The following is an 18473-nucleotide window of genomic DNA, read 5'->3' on the forward strand; positions in this document are numbered from 1 at the left end:
TCAAGACCAGACAAGAAAAATTTCACAAGGATCATTTGTTTTTCTGTTCGTGACTTACTCCTAAACAGAAATTAAAAAAACACAACCTATGGCTATGTAACGTTTTAGGACTTGTATTCTTCAGTAATTATTATTATTATGTTTAGCTAGATCTTTGATTATGTTGCGTGTTAATGTCACATGTTTGTTTGTCGTGCTGTTGTGTTAGTAACTCCCTTTCCGGGAAATGTGCGTCACTGTCATCGTGTTGTGTGATGTTTCACAGTGTTCCTTTGTTGTGTTTTAATATAATGTAATCCTACTTAGAATAATTTAGTCTTACTGTTTTGACAATAGAGATAACATCAGATAACGAGTATCTCTTGTGTGCTATCTACTTGGGGCTAGGCCCGTTGGCCTAGCCCATCGCTCAGCAAACGACCTGATACTTCACCGTGATGACAAGAACCCAAATCGTTACATTTGGTGACAGAGTGGGATGGCGGTGGAATGCGTTGGTCTTTACACTTTTAATGGAATTTTTATCGAGAATGATTTGGATTCACTGAGTGCTGCTGATTCACAGCTTTAATTTGATTTTCAAAACAGAAACTTTTTGCGATGGATTTGGGTTCAAATTGCTGCTCATTTCGCTTGGTTATTGTTCTTTTTTGGAAGAAGACATTCCACCAACGGAAAAGGCATTCGTTTTCCAGATGATGCAAGATACAGTCAAGATTTCGTGAGAAACTATGTCACCGTTAATTAGCCGATTGTTTGGGAGCTGGCCGGAGAGAGGTTGCAGCTGAGAAGAGCTATAGAGAGCCTTCGTATGTAATAGGACTTTTTGAACATTTCTTTTTGGAGATATCATCACGAAATTGGGCAAATAAAGTGATGTTGTAGGCACTACCTTCGCTTGCCAGTTTATGCCTCCGGGCCGTAATGACACTTCAAACACTTTTATTTATGACGTAGAAGAACTCAGTGACTTTTCAAGGTTGTATCGTGTATTTTAAAAGGGAGGGGATGGTGTAACGTTTTAGGACTTGTATTCTTCAGTAATTATTATTATTATGTTTAGCTAGATCTTTGATTATGTTGCGTGTTAATGTCACATGTTTGTTTGTCGTGCTGTTGTGTTAGTAACTCCCTTTCCGGGAAATGTGCGTCACTGTCATCGTGTTGTGTGATGTTTCACAGTGTTCCTTTGTTGTGTTTTAATATAATGTAATCCTACTTAGAATAATTTAGTCTTACTGTTTTGACAATAGAGATAACATCAGATAACGAGTATCTCTTGTGTGCTATCTACTTGGGGCTAGGCCCGTTGGCCTAGCCCATCGCTCAGCAAACGACCTGATACTTCACCGTGATGACAAGAACCCAAATCGTTACATTTGGTGACAGAGTGGGATGGCGGTGGAATGCGTTGGTCTTTACACTTTTAATGGAATTTTTATCGAGAATGATTTGGATTCACTGAGTGCTGCTGATTCACAGCTTTAATTTGATTTTCAAAACAGAAACTTTTTGCGATGGATTTGGGTTCAAATTGCTGCTCATTTCGCTTGGTTATTGTTCTTTTTTGGAAGAAGACATTCCACCAACGGAAAAGGCATTCGTTTTCCAGATGATGCAAGATACAGTCAAGATTTCGTGAGAAACTATGTCACCGTTAATTAGCCGATTGTTTGGGAGCTGGCCGGAGAGAGGTTGCAGCTGAGAAGAGCTATAGAGAGCCTTCGTATGTAATAGGACTTTTTGAACATTTCTTTTTGGAGATATCATCACGAAATTGGGCAAATAAAGTGATGTTGTAGGCACTACCTTCGCTTGCCAGTTTATGCCTCCGGGCCGTAATGACACTTCAAACACTTTTATTTATGACGTAGAAGAACTCAGTGACTTTTCAAGGTTGTATCGTGTATTTTAAAAGGGAGGGGATGGTGTAACGTTTTAGGACTTGTATTCTTCAGTAATTATTATTATTATGTTTAGCTAGATCTTTGATTATGTTGCGTGTTAATGTCACATGTTTGTTTGTCGTGCTGTTGTGTTAGTAACTCCCTTTCCGGGAAATGTGCGTCACTGTCATCGTGTTGTGTGATGTTTCACAGTGTTCCTTTGTTGTGTTTTAATATAATGTAATCCTACTTAGAATAATTTAGTCTTACTGTTTTGACAATAGAGATAACATCAGATAACGAGTATCTCTTGTGTGCTATCTACTTGGGGCTAGGCCCGTTGGCCTAGCCCATCGCTCAGCAAACGACCTGATACTTCACCGTGATGACAAGAACCCAAATCGTTACAGCTATGCCAAAATGTTAAGAGACGTAATCACAAAAACGGGATTGCGGATCTACCTAAACCAACACTGTTTTAACCCTGGCTACAAGTGCCTCGAGAGGGAGTCGAACAGAACATTGGAATCGAGGTCCACTGTTCCATTACGGTACACAGTTTTCAAAGCAACTCGAAAGCACAGTCGCTGCAAGAAGCTGCTTTCCATCACACCCTTTATTACTCCATTGAAAATTGTCGACAGTTAAGCTGTAGTTTTCTGTTCCGTAAGCAATTTCTTGGGGGCAACGAGGGGCTTCCCCGACCGATAGGTTCCAACACCTTTACTTCTACAAATATTAACAGTTTCTGATAATTTGTCATTCTTTTAATCAAAAATTCTTTCCCGTCATGATTTTCCTTGGTGTCTTAATTTTCATAATTAGAACTTTTAATAATTGGAAACTTTCGACAATTTGTTTTCCTATGAAAATTCAAATCATCAGGCGTGCAGTGAATTAATCTTTAGCTGCAATTTTACTGTCTGAAATTAAATATCTAGCATGGAATAAATGAAAATTCAGGAGTGAAACATGCGGAGGAACAACTTTGTACCGTGTTTTTCTTGTTATGATCGGCATTCGATGAGATTAATAACAGACAAGGCGTCTGTTTCCTAAGACATGTTTATATTCACAAAAACAACACGATAAGTACAAGTTATACAACGAGAGTCCCCTTTATTTCGACGAAGCAAAAATACACGACATTAAGATACAATAAAGCAAAGTTTACGGCAGAGTTACCCGAGTTACTACAATGTAAAACTTCATGAACTTTGTTGGGCATAATAATTGTCATAATAATAATTGTGGGCTATGGCATTATGTGGGGCAACGTTCGACGTTTTGCGACGAGCATTTTGAGCTATGTAATATACGACTGAACGCCTAAACACTTGACTTCTAAACAAATTGAAAGAAACATAGATCTGCACATGACTTCGCGCATTGCACAAAATTTGTTTCCAATTGAATAATACTGCAAGATTATAAGGATATATAAAACAGCAAAATTTACTTGAGTTTTTCGAAATGAGGAGTAACTTGATCATGCACAAAGGTCTACAGATCTTGTACACGGGTTATGATGTAACAGTTAGCAGAAAAAGCCTATCGTAAACTGAATCTCGCATCGACCAAGAAATTGCTAATTATTCTCAACTTCCACAACACAGCTTGGCTTACTGCTGACTTTGACGAAAAGAAAAGTGCCAAGATTTCATTGGCGAAATAAGTCATCTTCCTCTTGGATCTATACGAGCAGTTCAAAATCATTTCAGTCGCTTCAAGAACCTTGCTGTAGCAATATGACATTAATTCTACCTCTCCAAGTACAGATTTAAGCAACTTCTCCCTATTCTAAAAATGACGTTACAAAGCTTTTGGAACTCGTCATTATGTAGGGAAAGCTGAATGTTTTTTCAATTCTGCGATAAACCATTTTCCTATTACTAAATAACCCTTCAAACAGCTTTTGGAGAATCTCGCACGCTTGAAATCTTTTACGAACAATAACGCAATCGCTATTTAAGACGATTTTCGATAAACAAGATAAAATATTGAGCTTTAATCCACGACTTTGGGAGAAAAATTGAAGAACGCGTGAGTTATTTCGGCTTTAGATCCAATTCTTCAAAAGGGATTTACTTTTCTCACATATTTTTAATGGGTTGAGGAATTATACGGAACTAATATCATAAAATAATACTGTAAAGGCACACGAAAACAACAAATCGACAAAAGCCTCTGTTTGCTCATTTCCAGCCATAACGATGATTATGACATCATCACGGGCTTCGCTCCAACCATAACTAGACGATTACGTCACAGTGAAAACTTTTCACCATCAAGCGAAAACTTTCAATCATTAATTTGTTAGTACCAGGCCACAGAATAGGAATTAGGCAGAAGGGGAACTCCTGCCAACGGGTGAAGCCTGGAAAAACTAGCGCATGCGTTAACTTCTACGAGGCTTAGCATGTATCTGTCCGGGAAATTTTAAAAAAGAATGATAGTAAACAACTTTATTTGAGACGAAATGCCCCATGATAGTGAACAAATTCAATTATGTATCATAATTCGTTTATATCTGATTAATTAATGATTATTTGTCATGGCTAAGTTCTTCTAATGAAATCGAGGTTAAAGGGGACTTAAGGAATTCTATTGTTGACTCAGGCTTAAAAAACAACAAAGGAACCGACGAGGGTTACCCTTCTGCCTGTTTCCTATTCTGTGACCAGGCCATGACTAGGCCAAGTATATGTGAAATTCACTGCCTTATTTTGCCACAGTAGCGTTTCCGAGGGAAGACAACAAGCACTCTACATTAAGTGCGCCCTACCCAATAAATTCGTTTTAACAGGCCTCGACATAGCATAAAAATTACCTAATTGGAAATTTTAACGTCTAAAATAAGAATCTACTTAGCCTTCAATTTTCAGTAACTTTTTTACCCATCCTGCAATGTTTACGGGCTCGTTTTCCCAATGCACGATAAACGGATGGGTCTGAAAAAGATAAGTATTACCAAATTTAGCAACGACTTAGAGGCAGCAAATTTTTCTTGATTTGAAAACTTTTGAAAAAACCAAGCAGGTTGATCAAAAGCACATTGAGATTTTTCTTGGCTGATATAAGATTAACTGAGATACATGGTTCTCGCGGCACTCGCGCTTCTGTGTTGAGACTCTCGCGTCTCTGATAAGGCTCTCGCGTGTTGAGACTCTCGCGTCTCTGATAGGGCTCTCGCGTGTTGAGACTCTCGCGTGTTGAGACTCTCGCGTCTGTGATAAGGCTCTCGCGTCTTTGACGTTACTTTCGCCTCGCTGACATTACTCTCGCGGCTTTGACTAGACTCCCACAATCAAAGTAAAGTAATCTATCTGTTCACGAGAGCAATCTGCAGCTTATAATTATTTAAGTATTCGAAACAAAGAAGAACGTTCTCGCGGCGATGAGATTTGCGCTTCTCTGGTGGGACTCGCGCGGCTCTGATAAGGCTCTCGCGTCTTTGGTGTTACTTTCGCCTCGCTGACATTACTGACGCGGCTCTGGTGAACTCCCGCGTCTTTGGCTAAACTCCCATAATTAACGTAAAGTAATCTATCTGTTCATGAGAGCAATCTGCAACTTCGATGATTTAAGTATTCGAAAAAAAGAAGAATTTAAATTCAGGTCATGTGGAAGCGATTTTCATTGCAAACGATAGTAAATATAATATGAATTCTTTACAACTGCAAAAAGTCAAGACCATAGTATATGAAACAGGAAATACTAAATCTTGGGGATGCTTCACCGAAAGAAACTAAAAAATCCAACTCACTATTTGAGTTTAAGAGAAAAATAAAATTCTAGCACGTTAACAGTTGCAATCGCAGATTGTGCAACAATTTTACAAAACATTTTGTAAAAAAATTTACAAAAAGTTTTTACAAAAAATAAAAATTCATTCATTGAAATAATCTGCTAAAACCTGAAATAATAGCAGCTGGAAGATTATTTAAAGATTTTTATTTTGAAAGGAACTTTGCGAAGAAGTAGGAGATTTTTAAACTAGCAGATAAACAAAAGATTAATTATGAGCAAATATAAGAGACAGACATACATGGCATGGATAGCAGAAATGAGGAAAAAGTGAAACATACCTTCAGTGTCTTGAGATCAGGTCTTTCGTTTGGATTCTTGTATAAGCTAAAAATTAAAGATTTATTAAAAATCAAATTCTTGGTTTTATTATATCAAAATTTAGCGATAATTTAACGATAATAGTCTGGAAATTTAACGATAATATAGTAAGCGAATAAATTGAGTACCAGAATGAAATAAAATAGTTTGATTGTTAAAAACACGACGTTTCGAGCATGTACTCGTTATCAAGACGGACAACTTAACGAATAATAACGGATAAAATCTAGAAAGACTTGCATCTAGACATAACAAAGACATGAGATTGATCATATTCTTGACATGCTCTTTAAGATATCATTGATAAAATTAACGAGTTAAACAAATGAATTTGACAAAGGTACTTAATTCAGAGTAGCACAAATAATTGTGAAAGTTTTGAAGTTTCTAAACATATTGTTACAAGTATGTGTTACCATAACTTCGTTCAATTTCGTTATGTCACATTGAGCTAATAAATAAAAGCAATCAACTTGATTTCTTACCATTTATTGGTGAAATCGCAAAAGTCCTCTGAAAAGTGTGCAGGTGGTAACTTTGGAGGAGGCTGCAGTTGAAAATGGATAAGATATCTAAAATCTTTTTACGAATCGCTTTGGGAGATCAACTAAGCTACGAACTATTCTTGAGTAATTTATGGTAAGTCTTGTCATATATAATATATAGTATTTGTACAATAAAAATAATTGTGAAAATATTGTTGTTTTTAATGGGACAGAAGACCACGGAGACAAACCAAAAAACTCAGTGGATGATGGAGCATAAAACATTTTTCTCGAAATATTTAGCATTGGTGATATGACAATGTAGCATAAACAACTACAAAATGTTGAGGTGGGAGATCCTGCAGAATAAAAACCAGGGCGCTTTATTCAGACTTATGAGGGGAACAAATCAAATCTGAAAAGCATTAACGATTCAACATAAGATTAGAAATAAGATGTCAAAAAATAAATTTTCTTCAGTTTACAAATTTGGATCCATTAAGGTAAAATATATATCTGTGGTATAGCTGGGACTTGTTCTAAGGGATAGGAAATTCAGGATATTGTTCTGGGCTTAAAATGCACTGCTTTTTAATGTAAGAAGGATATTGCAAGTATAGCTTCAAATTGTTATCTTATATAGACAACGATTGAAAGGAAAGATATACAAAGGAACGAAGCACTCTAGAAGCCAATCGGTAGCCAATATTCTTCAAATTATGTGAGAACTAGTGAATTCGTTTACGTAATTTCTGATTTATTGTATATAAGCTGGGGCACAGTTTATCCTATAGTGCAATTTTCACAATATACTCAACTGGGAAGGTCCCCACAGTTGGCTTAAAGGTAGCCCTACATTCAGGGATATCAAAAACCCCAAAACGAATATGATATAATAATTGCAAATACCTCATTTACTATGTAATCCAGCAGCTCAAATATCGCCAATGACTTTGTTTCCCCGCCGCCGCCGCCAGCACCAGGTGGCGGTGTTTTATCATCTATTGCAGGACCGTTCGGCGGCAATTTGAAAATATCCTCCAGGTCTTCAGGCCTCGAACTGGGGATTGGATATCTACCTATGGCTAATTCAACCAATGAGAGGCCCATGCTCCATACGTCCGACCGGACTGTGTACCGGCTGCCCTGTAGTCGCTCGGGCTAAAAGTCGGAAGAAAGTGTCGAGTAACTTCTCTTAAGGTACCAAGGTTTTAACAAAACATAATGGGAGAACTCTTTTGGTGCAAAATTTATCAAAAACTTACAACCCGCAATTTTTTTTAAAAAATGCATGAATCTCGTTAAAATCATACATCACAAAAACTAAAATGAAAATGATTGGGTAAAAAAATTAAACAAAATTTCTGCTGAAAATGGAACATCAATATAAGTAACTTTTCATTTTCACTTTCACTTCAAAAGATCTACCCCCAGAAGTTTTTACAATATTGACAACAGTAGTTTGTTGAGGGAAATTTTTAAAATAACTTTAAAGGTCACTTCTCCACCAAAATGTTTCCCCTCTTTTTTCTAAATAGTTTTAAAGTTCGCTGAAACCTGATATCTAAAATCCAAACATTGTCTAGTTGTCTAAACATTGAAAATAAAATAGATAGGTGAATAAAATATCTTTTGGGCGTTATGGTAAAATTCCAAATAGTCTGTAAAATATCATTTTCAGGGTGTAGCCCCGGGTTCCTTTGCCCAACAGCTAGGTTTTTCTTTGGTACCACGCCAGAGACGCCTTCAAATTTACCATATAATGGACTTCAAATTTACCATATAATGGACTTCAAATTTACCATATAATGGACTTCAAATTTACCATATAATGGACTTCAAATTTACCATATAATGGACTTCAAATTTACCATATAATGGACTTCAAATTTACCATATAATGGACTTCAAATTTACCATATAATGGACTTCAAATTTACCATATAATGGACTTCAAATTTACCATATAATGGACTTCAAATTTACCATATAATGGACTTCAAATTTACCATATAATGGACTTCAAATTTACCATATAATGGACATCAAATTGATTCACAATAAACCGGACTCATGTTATGCCGGGTTCCTTTCATAACAGACCGGTTCAAACAATAAACAAGCATTCCGATACAAGGCTGAATCCGGGGTTAAGTCTAAGTGGACGGGAGCTTACACGGTCAAGAAATTGCTAGTAATCAATTTGAAACTCGAATGTTAAAGACAACATACCGACATATAAGAGCGGGTGCCAACAAACGAGATGGCAACAGAATCGATTAGCTGGCCACTGACGCCAAAATCACAAAGCTTTATATCACCCTTGGTATTCACAAGAATGTTGGATGATTTAACATCTACAAGAAAGAAGATGACGTCATAAGGTGTAAAGTGATGAGATTTATCATTTGCCATAACGTTGTGGGTTGCCCAAAGTATACTGTTAAAGATTTATATTTGAATTTTTTCCTGGGGGGTCGAAAGTCGGGGTCATTGAGGAGGGGCTTGATGGAGAAAGGGACTTAAAGGAAAAGGAACCTAATAGAGAGGGGGCTTTATAGAGAGGGAGCTAAATAAAGGGGGCTTAAATGAAAGGGGGCTTAAATGAAAGGGGGCTTAAATGAAAGGGGGCTTAAATAAAAGGGGGCTTAAATGAAAGGAGGCTGAGATGAAAGGGGGCTTACTGAAGAGGGGGTATAAAGGATACACTTAGATATCTTGGACCATATGTTTGAAGACTAAACTCGATAAAAATGAATTGTACACATGCAGAGTAAACCGCGAATCCCTCTGAAAGCCCTGCGAATAGAAATCTGTAACATAGAGCTATGACGTACAAAACAAAATCCCCTTACCTCGATGAATAATGTCATGTTTGTCCCGTAGATAACTCAAACCTTTAATTACCTGAAAATAACAGATAAAATCGATTTTGGCTCGTCTTTAAATGTTTCATTATAAACTGTTAATAAAGTTTCATCAGTACATAATTTTCTAGCCATTCAATCGTCAATACTTTGAGTTTTAAGCCCAAATATTTCAAAACAAATTTTCCATCAAAGATTCCTTTGAAGAAACTCTCCTAATAGAACCTTTTCCCATAATTTTGTCTAATAAATTCTAACACTGCCTAACGGCAATTGCAAAATTAACCCTGGAATCTTTGATGGCCCCTCTCTAATTTAGAAGCAACGGGTATATTTAACGATTGCTTCTTCCTATTCACATTTTTTGTCTTCAAACCATTGAACTGAAAAAACTTGAACTGAACTGAAAGAACTGAGAAATAGAGGTCATAGCAAAAATTATTCCTTTGTTAGTTTTAAATGTTATTTAGATAACTAAGTATCGTTGTGTGGCCTATAATCCACGTCCAATGTAGAGTTGTTTTACATAGCCCATGGTTTACCGTTGTTAATGCGGGTAAACTCTATTGTTTATCATTGTTTACCAGGGTAAACCAGATCATTTACTATAGTTTACAACCAGCAGAAAGAAAGAAATTTATTTGGAAAATAACTCACAGCTACACCTATTTTCCCAAGAATCTCTTCTGACAGCCTGTTTGTTCTCTTCAGCATAAGATCCAGAGATCCCCCATCCTAAAATAAAAAGCATCATTTTAACAGCTTGGGGAAATACTTACAGGAAAAGTTTTGAAATCCACACATATTTTGCAGTGGTTAACTTGAGAAACCTTGACAAAAAAAACAAAACCTCATTTCCTTTTGGGAAATGTTTACAGCCCCTACAAATATTTTAGAAAAGTCAAATCTAATTTACGCAACTCATTTTCCTTATCAGGTATTGCTAAGATAACCAGAAATCTTCAAGTAAAAACTGAGATATATGATTTCTTGAAAAAGTACCATTCTGACAAGGCAAAAATTGTCAACAAGCACACGAAGGTTAAAACTCATAGCAGTAACTTAGAATCACTCCATCATTTCAACAGCTTAAGTAAATGCTTATGAAATAATTCTTGAAATCCACATATATTCTGCAGAGGCTAACTTGGGAACCTTGCAGAAAAAGCAAACCATTATTTCCTTTAGGCAAACGTCTACACCCCCTACACACATTTGAGTAGTCAACAAAACTCATTTTTTTACCTAGTTTTGCTCAAATAGAATTTTTATGTAATACAACGATGTAAGATTTCCTGAAGAAGTATTTACAAATAAAATGTGACGAGGCAATAGTTGTCTGATGACTGTAATAAGCATGAAATTCGGAGTAGCAATTCAGAACCATACTGTTCTATACACCAAATAGCGTGTACAGCTCTGCCTATACAGTGCAGTGTTCAATCACTTTATAATAAATCAGTAAATAGAAATTCCATTTCCTGATAAGCCAGTAAATTGATAATTTGAAAAAAATCGTCAATCGTGATCGTCGTTCCACCTAGCAGTTTTAGAATCTATCTACATAAGCACGACAAAACCGCTACTGTGTAGACAAAAGGAGTTCGTTTTCACCTTAGGACTCCACTGGTAACATTCTAATAGGCAAGCGGCACTGATTGGTCAACCTTTACAGTCATGTGCTCGTGTTTTTGATTGGCCTATCTCGATCCACAACTGGGTATATATATTTCTTAGCGTAGAGTTTTCGATCTATGTTCTGAAACTCTGAAGAGTGTCAGACGAAAAGCTTTAGTTTACTAAATGTTTGCTTTTTTCAAAGCCATTTACAAGTTTTGTACCACCAAAAGATTGTTTAAAAAAATTATAGAATATTTGGGAAAAACTGGTTTTAAACCATCAAGTCAACTTAAATGAAATCTGACGCTCACATGTAAGTGCATAAATTGAAACTATCAACTCACCATGTACTCCATGCATAATGATATTTCCCCATCACTGTAGAAATATCCATAAAACCCAACAATGTATGGTGATATGCACTCATGAAGTACCTTTAGTTCGCGCATAATCTGATTGCGAATGGCTGGCTTTATTTCCAAATGTATTCTCTGAAAACAAAATGTTTAAAATGATTTAGGAGTTCTAAATTAGGAGTTAATAAATTGGGGCTTGGTAAAGTGGAGATGAAGAATGTATGTGTTAATTTAATTTGGAAATTGTCTGTTGGAATTACTGCACCAGAAGCATGATGAAGTAGGGTCTAGGATAGCAAGTACTTCTCTTTATTGCTTTCCAGCCTCACTGGTGTGGCTACCTGCTCGCCACTTGCTGACTTGTGGACAAACAGTGGCCAAGTACTAGACTAGTGTAAAGGCATGGAAGTATGGTGGAGATTTATACTGTTTGTTGACACTTAATCGGTGGGAATACTGTGCATTTGGTGGGTATCAAGTGATCACAAATGAGATTGTGTAAACAACAGAGTTCATTTTCTAACTTAAATGCCTATCTACATTAGAGGTTGGCAGTTGTTAACAGTTCAACAAGGAACTAGTGAATTTACATTTGATTGACAGCTAAATAAAAATATCCTGGGGCAATTGTGATACAAAACATGAATAAGAATGATGCAGAATATATGCTACTTTCTTGTGTCATATCAGAAAAAATGTTATGAAAAATGTTGAAATTTTTTTCAGAAACTTAATGCACCCCTCCCCCCTTGTATCAGGGCCTAAGATCAAACTTCTAAATGCAATAACTTAACTCCTGGCAAATAGACCTAACGCTCAAGACACTTGAACACAAGAAAACTTGTCAGAGATATTCCTTTTCTTTAATCTTCCAATGTTCCTCTGATCAGAAAAGAAACTTAACCCTAGTATTTTTCCAGCTTGGATAAAATTTACATTTCGATTCGCGCTTTATGAAAATAATACCAAGTGACATTGACTTTTCTGTGAGTAAATACCAACTCACAGAACTGACATCTTGTTATGTCACAAGCAAACACAAAATGAAAACTAAATGTGCAAATATGGAATGAAAAGAGCAGAAATGTCAACAACCAAACATGCATCAGACATAAAAACATAGAACTGAATACTACAGGTTTTACAATAATGCTTTTCAAAACATAACAAACTTAATTTATCTATAAAACATGTAGTTTATTAGTAGACTAATTGTAAGAAAACAATAAATATATATATTTCACTCACTTTTCTGGCCATTATAATTTTTGAAGGCTTATGCCTGACTTTTGCCACCACCCCTCCATTGCCAGCTCCTAAATCTTCAATTGTCTCAAAATCCTCATCTTTCATCTCACCAATCTTTGCTTTCTGGCTGAAAAACTCTTCAAGCCTCTTGGTCTGCTCTTCACTAATGTCACCAAGATCGAGCTCACTTAATTGCTGGGCTAATTTATCTTCTAGTGTTGTGATAGGCTTTGCACTGAAATGAGATATAAAGAAAGCATTTTAAAAAACTACAAGACACAGGTGTTGCAGATGTTCTATCAAATATAAGAAAACAGACAGAGAAAAAATTAGGCAAGAAAACAAATTTTAAAACTCAACTGGCTCAAACATTGAAGTTTGAAAAAAAGTCAAACTGGTTTCTATATCAAATATGGCTAATACCCTGCTAGGTTGATAATTACAAAGTATAACTTAAAAACTGCAACACAGACAAAAAAATTGTTAGAGATACACAATGGTTTACATTGCAGTTTAAATGCTGGTTTCAAAAAAGCAAATTCTGTGGTTTTTTTACTTTGAAACCAGCATAAACATATAAATTCCCTTTTTGAAATAAAAACATCATCTAGAAATGTGGTAAAATTCCATATACGTTTCTATTTCCAATTTCAACCTTTTTACAAACAAAATATGCAAAGTAACTATTTCTAAAAACGTTCAAATAAACATAAAATACATAAAAATTCAAATAAATTGTTTTCATAAGCTATATTAACTTACTTCAACCATCAGTTATGTCAGAATATGTTTCTGAAATTACCTTACACAATGAGAGCTCACATTTTGGCCTCAAAAATACCTTTACATGACAATCATGGGTAGTTTATTTTCTTTCTTTAAGGCACTGAAAATTCTTATTTGAAACCATAAGAGCAGGATTGGAAAAGCATCCGAACCCTTTGACATGCTTTATTGCTTACTTTGTTAGATTTTTCCACAGTACAAACTTTCAAGATTACAATTAAATTTCTAGAGTTAAAGTTGAAATTTTATAACTGCTCCAACTATACTATCCAAAAAGCAAATTAATTGAATCTTAAAAATTTGTCCAAAAATATTGCTATATAAAATACTACATAGGAAAAACATGTTTATATGTAAATATTTAAAATTAAGAGCTATAATGAAATGATGAAAAAGCAGACAATATTCAGGAAAAATCTTATCTTGACATATAAAGCTGAAATGCTTTCTTTCAGGAGCATTTTAACATTTAATTTTTTGTGTAAAAAGTGTAGAGAACACAGAAAACAGCAAGACCATGTTTAAATGTCAAAAGTAAGTACAAAAACAAGAAATTCGGTGAAACAGTTTATTACAGATTTCAAGCAGAGAAAAAAACAAGACAGTTGCATTGATGGTAGAATCAAATGAACCAAAATAAGATCCTGATATTCTTGATAGCTCAGTTATTTAAATGCTTGTCACTAGATACAGAAACAGCTTGAAGACTAAACTCTAAATGAAAAATGACAATGGAAGAAAAAACTAAAGATATTTTCATAAAGAAGTAAGATTTGTTGAAGAAACTTAAACTGGAAAGAGATGGTACAAGAATCATATACAATGTATCAAAACAAAGAACAAAGAAAAAATGCCATACAGGATTAAAATATCAAGAAATTGGACAACATCTGAAGCCTTAATGACCCATCAGTCCCGGCCATGGGACTTTCAGTAGGGGAGCAGTACACAGCTCTCCCTAGTAATATTTAGGTGAGCTATTTGTAGATAAATACGAATAGAAACAAAGGCAAATTGATTTAAAGCAGATCAACTTAGGAGAGCAATCAGTAGCTTCCGTTAAGCATTTTGAGGAGAGCAGATTTCCCTAAATGGCCAGACCTGACCCATCCTTTAGAAGTAATGGAGAAACAGCCCCCAAAGTTGCACCAGATAATACCTCAACAATTATAAACAGAGAAAATCAATTACAACTTCCGAAAAAAACCACTAGAAAACAGGGTGACATAAAAGTATGAAAAAATAAAGCCTGTGTGCCACAAGATTAAAAAGCCGTATCAATTGAATATGGATTAAAATTTGCATGTATACCACAAAGCTATTTAAAGTTATTGAAAAAATAACAAATTTGGGCATTAAGATTTTTTAAGACAAAAACTGAAATCTTCAAAATATTCACATCCTTAATAACATTTGAAAGCAAAGGAAGGCTAAACAATGAAAAGATGAAGATAATTGGAAATTTTTGAGTGACTGGCCATGGCAGAGCATTCCTACATGGTAGAGCGTTGCAGTAAACCAAATCTGAGCAAGTACTTGGAACAACAACTCATGCAGCTTTGAGAGAGCAGAAGCAATTGACAATATAAGACTTCGAACTATTTTATACTTGAGCAAACATCCCAAATATAACAACTCTGCTATTTACAACTGAGAGACCTTCCATTCATGTTATAAATCACTAAAGGTTCTATCTTTGTGTGAAGGATTTGCAAAAATTCCATTAATCCATTCTAGAAATGCATGAATCTGTTTGAAGAGAACAATTGACACTGGTTGGTCATTTTTACTTCTAATCTTTATGTATTCTAAGACAATCTATAGTGCAAACATAAGTAAAGCTTGTAGGAAATTCTGCCAATAGAAAGATATTCAAAGAAGAAAATTGCTTTCATGAGTTAATGAAAAATCCAGATGCAATGCCAAAAACAGCAAAACAAAACAGGCCCGTAGGAAAAAACCTGATACTACTTGCTTAGTTAAAAACTTCACCTAATGTTATTGTGAAAATCATCATTGCATTGCAGTCAAAGAAAGATGCTTTGGCAAAAAAACAAAATATTGGATCACAACAGGTTGCTCACTGTACTGTAAACAAATTTTGACCTGAACTGTCAGACTGCATCAAAATAGTTAAATATATGCCTGAAATATATTTTTTTAAATCATTACAAGTTTACTTGGTGTGGATATCAAAAAAAAGAACGAATTTGAACACTGCCTGTGCAAACTTAGTATGCATGTTTGACAAAGTTTCACATAACATAAAATTCTGAATATAAGCCCTGGACTTATAACAGCTCAAAAGCTGCTTTCAGGGGGCTTATATTGGGAAGTGACATATAATGTTGCAAGTAATAAGCATCAGAAACTTAAAGGTGCCTGACACAGGTAAAAGTGGCTTACAGCCACTCGACTACAAGCAGTTGACTAATGAAATTGCGCACAGAGAAAAACGCATGAACAGTTTCTGCCTTTTTGCAAATTGGTGAAATCCTAGAGCATCGCGCAGTGGTTTCATGTGAACAGTTTCCAATTCCTTTCTTGTGTGCTTGCTCTGATCAATTTGGCCTAAGTCATTTTTGGATTCACTGTACTTATAAATGCCTTTAAAGTGAAAATGCACTAAAGAAAAACTGAAGAACAGAACTTATTTTTCTTGTACTTTGTCACAATAATGGCATGTATGTGCATTAAAGGGAGAAAATAGAGCTGTTATGTTTATCCTAAATAAAAGTCCCAAGCTTAAATTCAGAGGGCCTATATTCAGAAGCAAGATTACCTCATAGAAATTGAGGGTATATATTAAGTGGGGTTATATTTGGGGGGATTAAATTTGGGGGAATTAAATTTACAGTAAAAATCAAGCACTCAGAATACATAATGCTATGCAGTGTAGAGAGATTGTTGAATCAAGCAAACAGACAGCAGGGTAACAGACTTTATTTCACCTCTATATTGCAATATTGCAGAGCAAAGAAGTGTACCTAACAACCTCCCCCCCCCCCGACCCACCCACAAAGAAGCTTAGAGGCAGAAAGATAAGTACCCTCCCTTCCAGTCAAAGTTGAAGCATTTGAACATATATATATAGCATAAATGTTTGCAATAGCCTGAGGTAAGTACCAAATGTTTCAGATAAACACCAAGGGGCTTATTTCCAAAAAAAATTGGGGTGGGGCTTATTCATGGGGTGGGGGCTTATTCAAGGGGGCCTTATTTGGAGATGGGGGCTGATATAGGAGCAGCCAAATATAAACCAAAACAAATTCTCTTCCTCTATATGAAGCACATCAGTGTATTTATTGGTCCCTATTGCTACCAAGGCAGTACTACAGCCTACTGGAGCTTATTCTTGGGTGGGGGGTTTTTGTCACAAAAATTACTTTAGGGTGGTGGCTTATTTGAAGGGGGGCCTATTAGAGGGTGGGCGCTTATTGCAGGACTTACAGTAATATAACTGGACACTTAAATTTATCATTTGTAAACTAACCTAATGACTTGTGTAATTATGTAATGGTGATAAGAGATAGGAGAAAAGCAGGGATCTAGAAAAAAAGGGGGGGGGGGGGGCTAAAACACAATAAAAAGAGGCTTTATTAATGGTTCATTGCTTAATATAAAGCAGTTTTTGCAAAAAGCATGGGCTAAAGGCCCCTCCCCCCAAGCTCTCTGCTCCCAGTGCCTGAGCCACAAAACTTGTTGCCTTCACTTTGATACCATTTATGACTACTGATAGGACAGTAAATTCTAATCTGTGGCAAGTATGGGGGAACATGGGCTCAGACGCCGGTTGGAAAGTGGAGGTGCCAAGAGAGGGGGTCATGGTCCCCCCTGGCCTCCCTTCGTCGGAGGCCCTGAAGAAGCCAGGCAGGACTATCATCAATCATTGGTTACAAAACTCAGGAACAATGCTTTAGGGACAAATAAGAAGTACAAGTGAACTATGACCATGAAATAAGATTTAGTTGTGTAATGATAATCCTTGTTGTTGGAAATGGCTTTTGCATTGCACATAGATATTTGACAAAAAATCAGATCAGAATAAAAAATCAGTGTAATCAGAAAAAGTATTGATAAATCTGTTTGAAATATTGCCTAAGAATGCAATCAGACATAAAATAATCATATGGTTTCTACCTGGCAAAAAGTTAAAGACAGAATTTAGGATTAGGATTTTTGTTGCAGGTTCATTAAAAAGGACAAATTGAAGCAAGCAAGATTTCTCCTCAAATAACTGCCTTTTTCCCAAAATTGGCACCATTTCAAATTCAATATAGCTTTTGAAAGTGAACAATTTCATTGATACCAAAGAATTTATTTGTATGAACTCAAATATTGAAGTTCTTATGATTTTGGGCCGAAATTTGAGGTTGAAAATTGCAAGCTGTATTGTATGAAATGAAATGAAAAATGCTAAGTTTTTTGCTCAAGGAAAATGAGATTCTGAAATCTATGCAAAAGTGTGACTGCAAAAACGTTCACGACCTGACCGATAGCTACTATCTTAAGCCAATTTTTTCCACTTGGAGATATCTGAGAACAGCACTTCACAAGCCACTCCGTAATTCAATTACTCCCAAATGACCCAGTATCTAATAAAGTAAAATGCTAAACACAATTTTTGAAAATCGCATTAAAAAATACGCGTACGCTTGACAGAGTTTGAATGTAAATATCAACAATCATTACTTACTAGGGAGGCTCTGAAACACTGTTTTCTTCGACTGGAGGCATAATTTTCAAACCAAGTTTGTTTTTTCGTGCACCCGCACCCTGAGACATGATTGCTGCTAGCGGGTTAGGCCGAGTTCTTCAGGTGCTTTGCTCGCGCGTTTATGCAAAAAAGTTTAACAATACAGTGAAATTTCCTCAGCTAAATTTCCACGGAATCCGCTACTTGCAAAAATCAAGTCCATCATCTATGTAGTATATCCATATGACTCATTTTATTCTCGTCCTTGCTCACATCTGCGACCCGAAAACCCTACACTACAACTGGCAATGTCATGCTCTTCGAGAATCAAACGCTCCTGTGCAGAGGATGCTGCAAATTGAGGGATGGTTACTCTCCGATTCTTTTACACTCTTTTTTTT

At 35.8% G+C, this 18473-nt stretch overlaps 1 protein-coding gene across 1 annotated transcript; it reads right to left on the reverse strand.

The window, feature by feature from the left end:
• Positions 1–2873: 2873 nt before the first annotated feature.
• Positions 2874–18391, reverse strand: LOC135686976 (dual specificity mitogen-activated protein kinase kinase 2). Its single transcript, XM_065203392.2, has 10 exons — positions 18073–18391; positions 12591–12825; positions 11331–11477; positions 10024–10101; positions 9355–9406; positions 8732–8856; positions 7409–7660; positions 6500–6561; positions 5975–6020; positions 2874–4837 (listed from the first exon to the last, which is right to left on the reverse strand). Exons 1-10 carry the CDS (start codon positions 18159–18161, stop codon positions 4754–4756), a joined length of 1170 nt encoding a protein of 389 aa, XP_065059464.1. The 5' UTR covers positions 18162–18391; the 3' UTR covers positions 2874–4753.
• Between the last annotated feature and the right edge of the window lie 82 nt (positions 18392–18473).

Source organism: Rhopilema esculentum, chromosome 20 (assembly GCF_057945365.1).
Source record: "Rhopilema esculentum isolate cy_ngs chromosome 20, ASM5794536v1, whole genome shotgun sequence".
NCBI lineage: Eukaryota > Metazoa > Cnidaria > Scyphozoa > Rhizostomeae > Rhizostomatidae > Rhopilema > Rhopilema esculentum.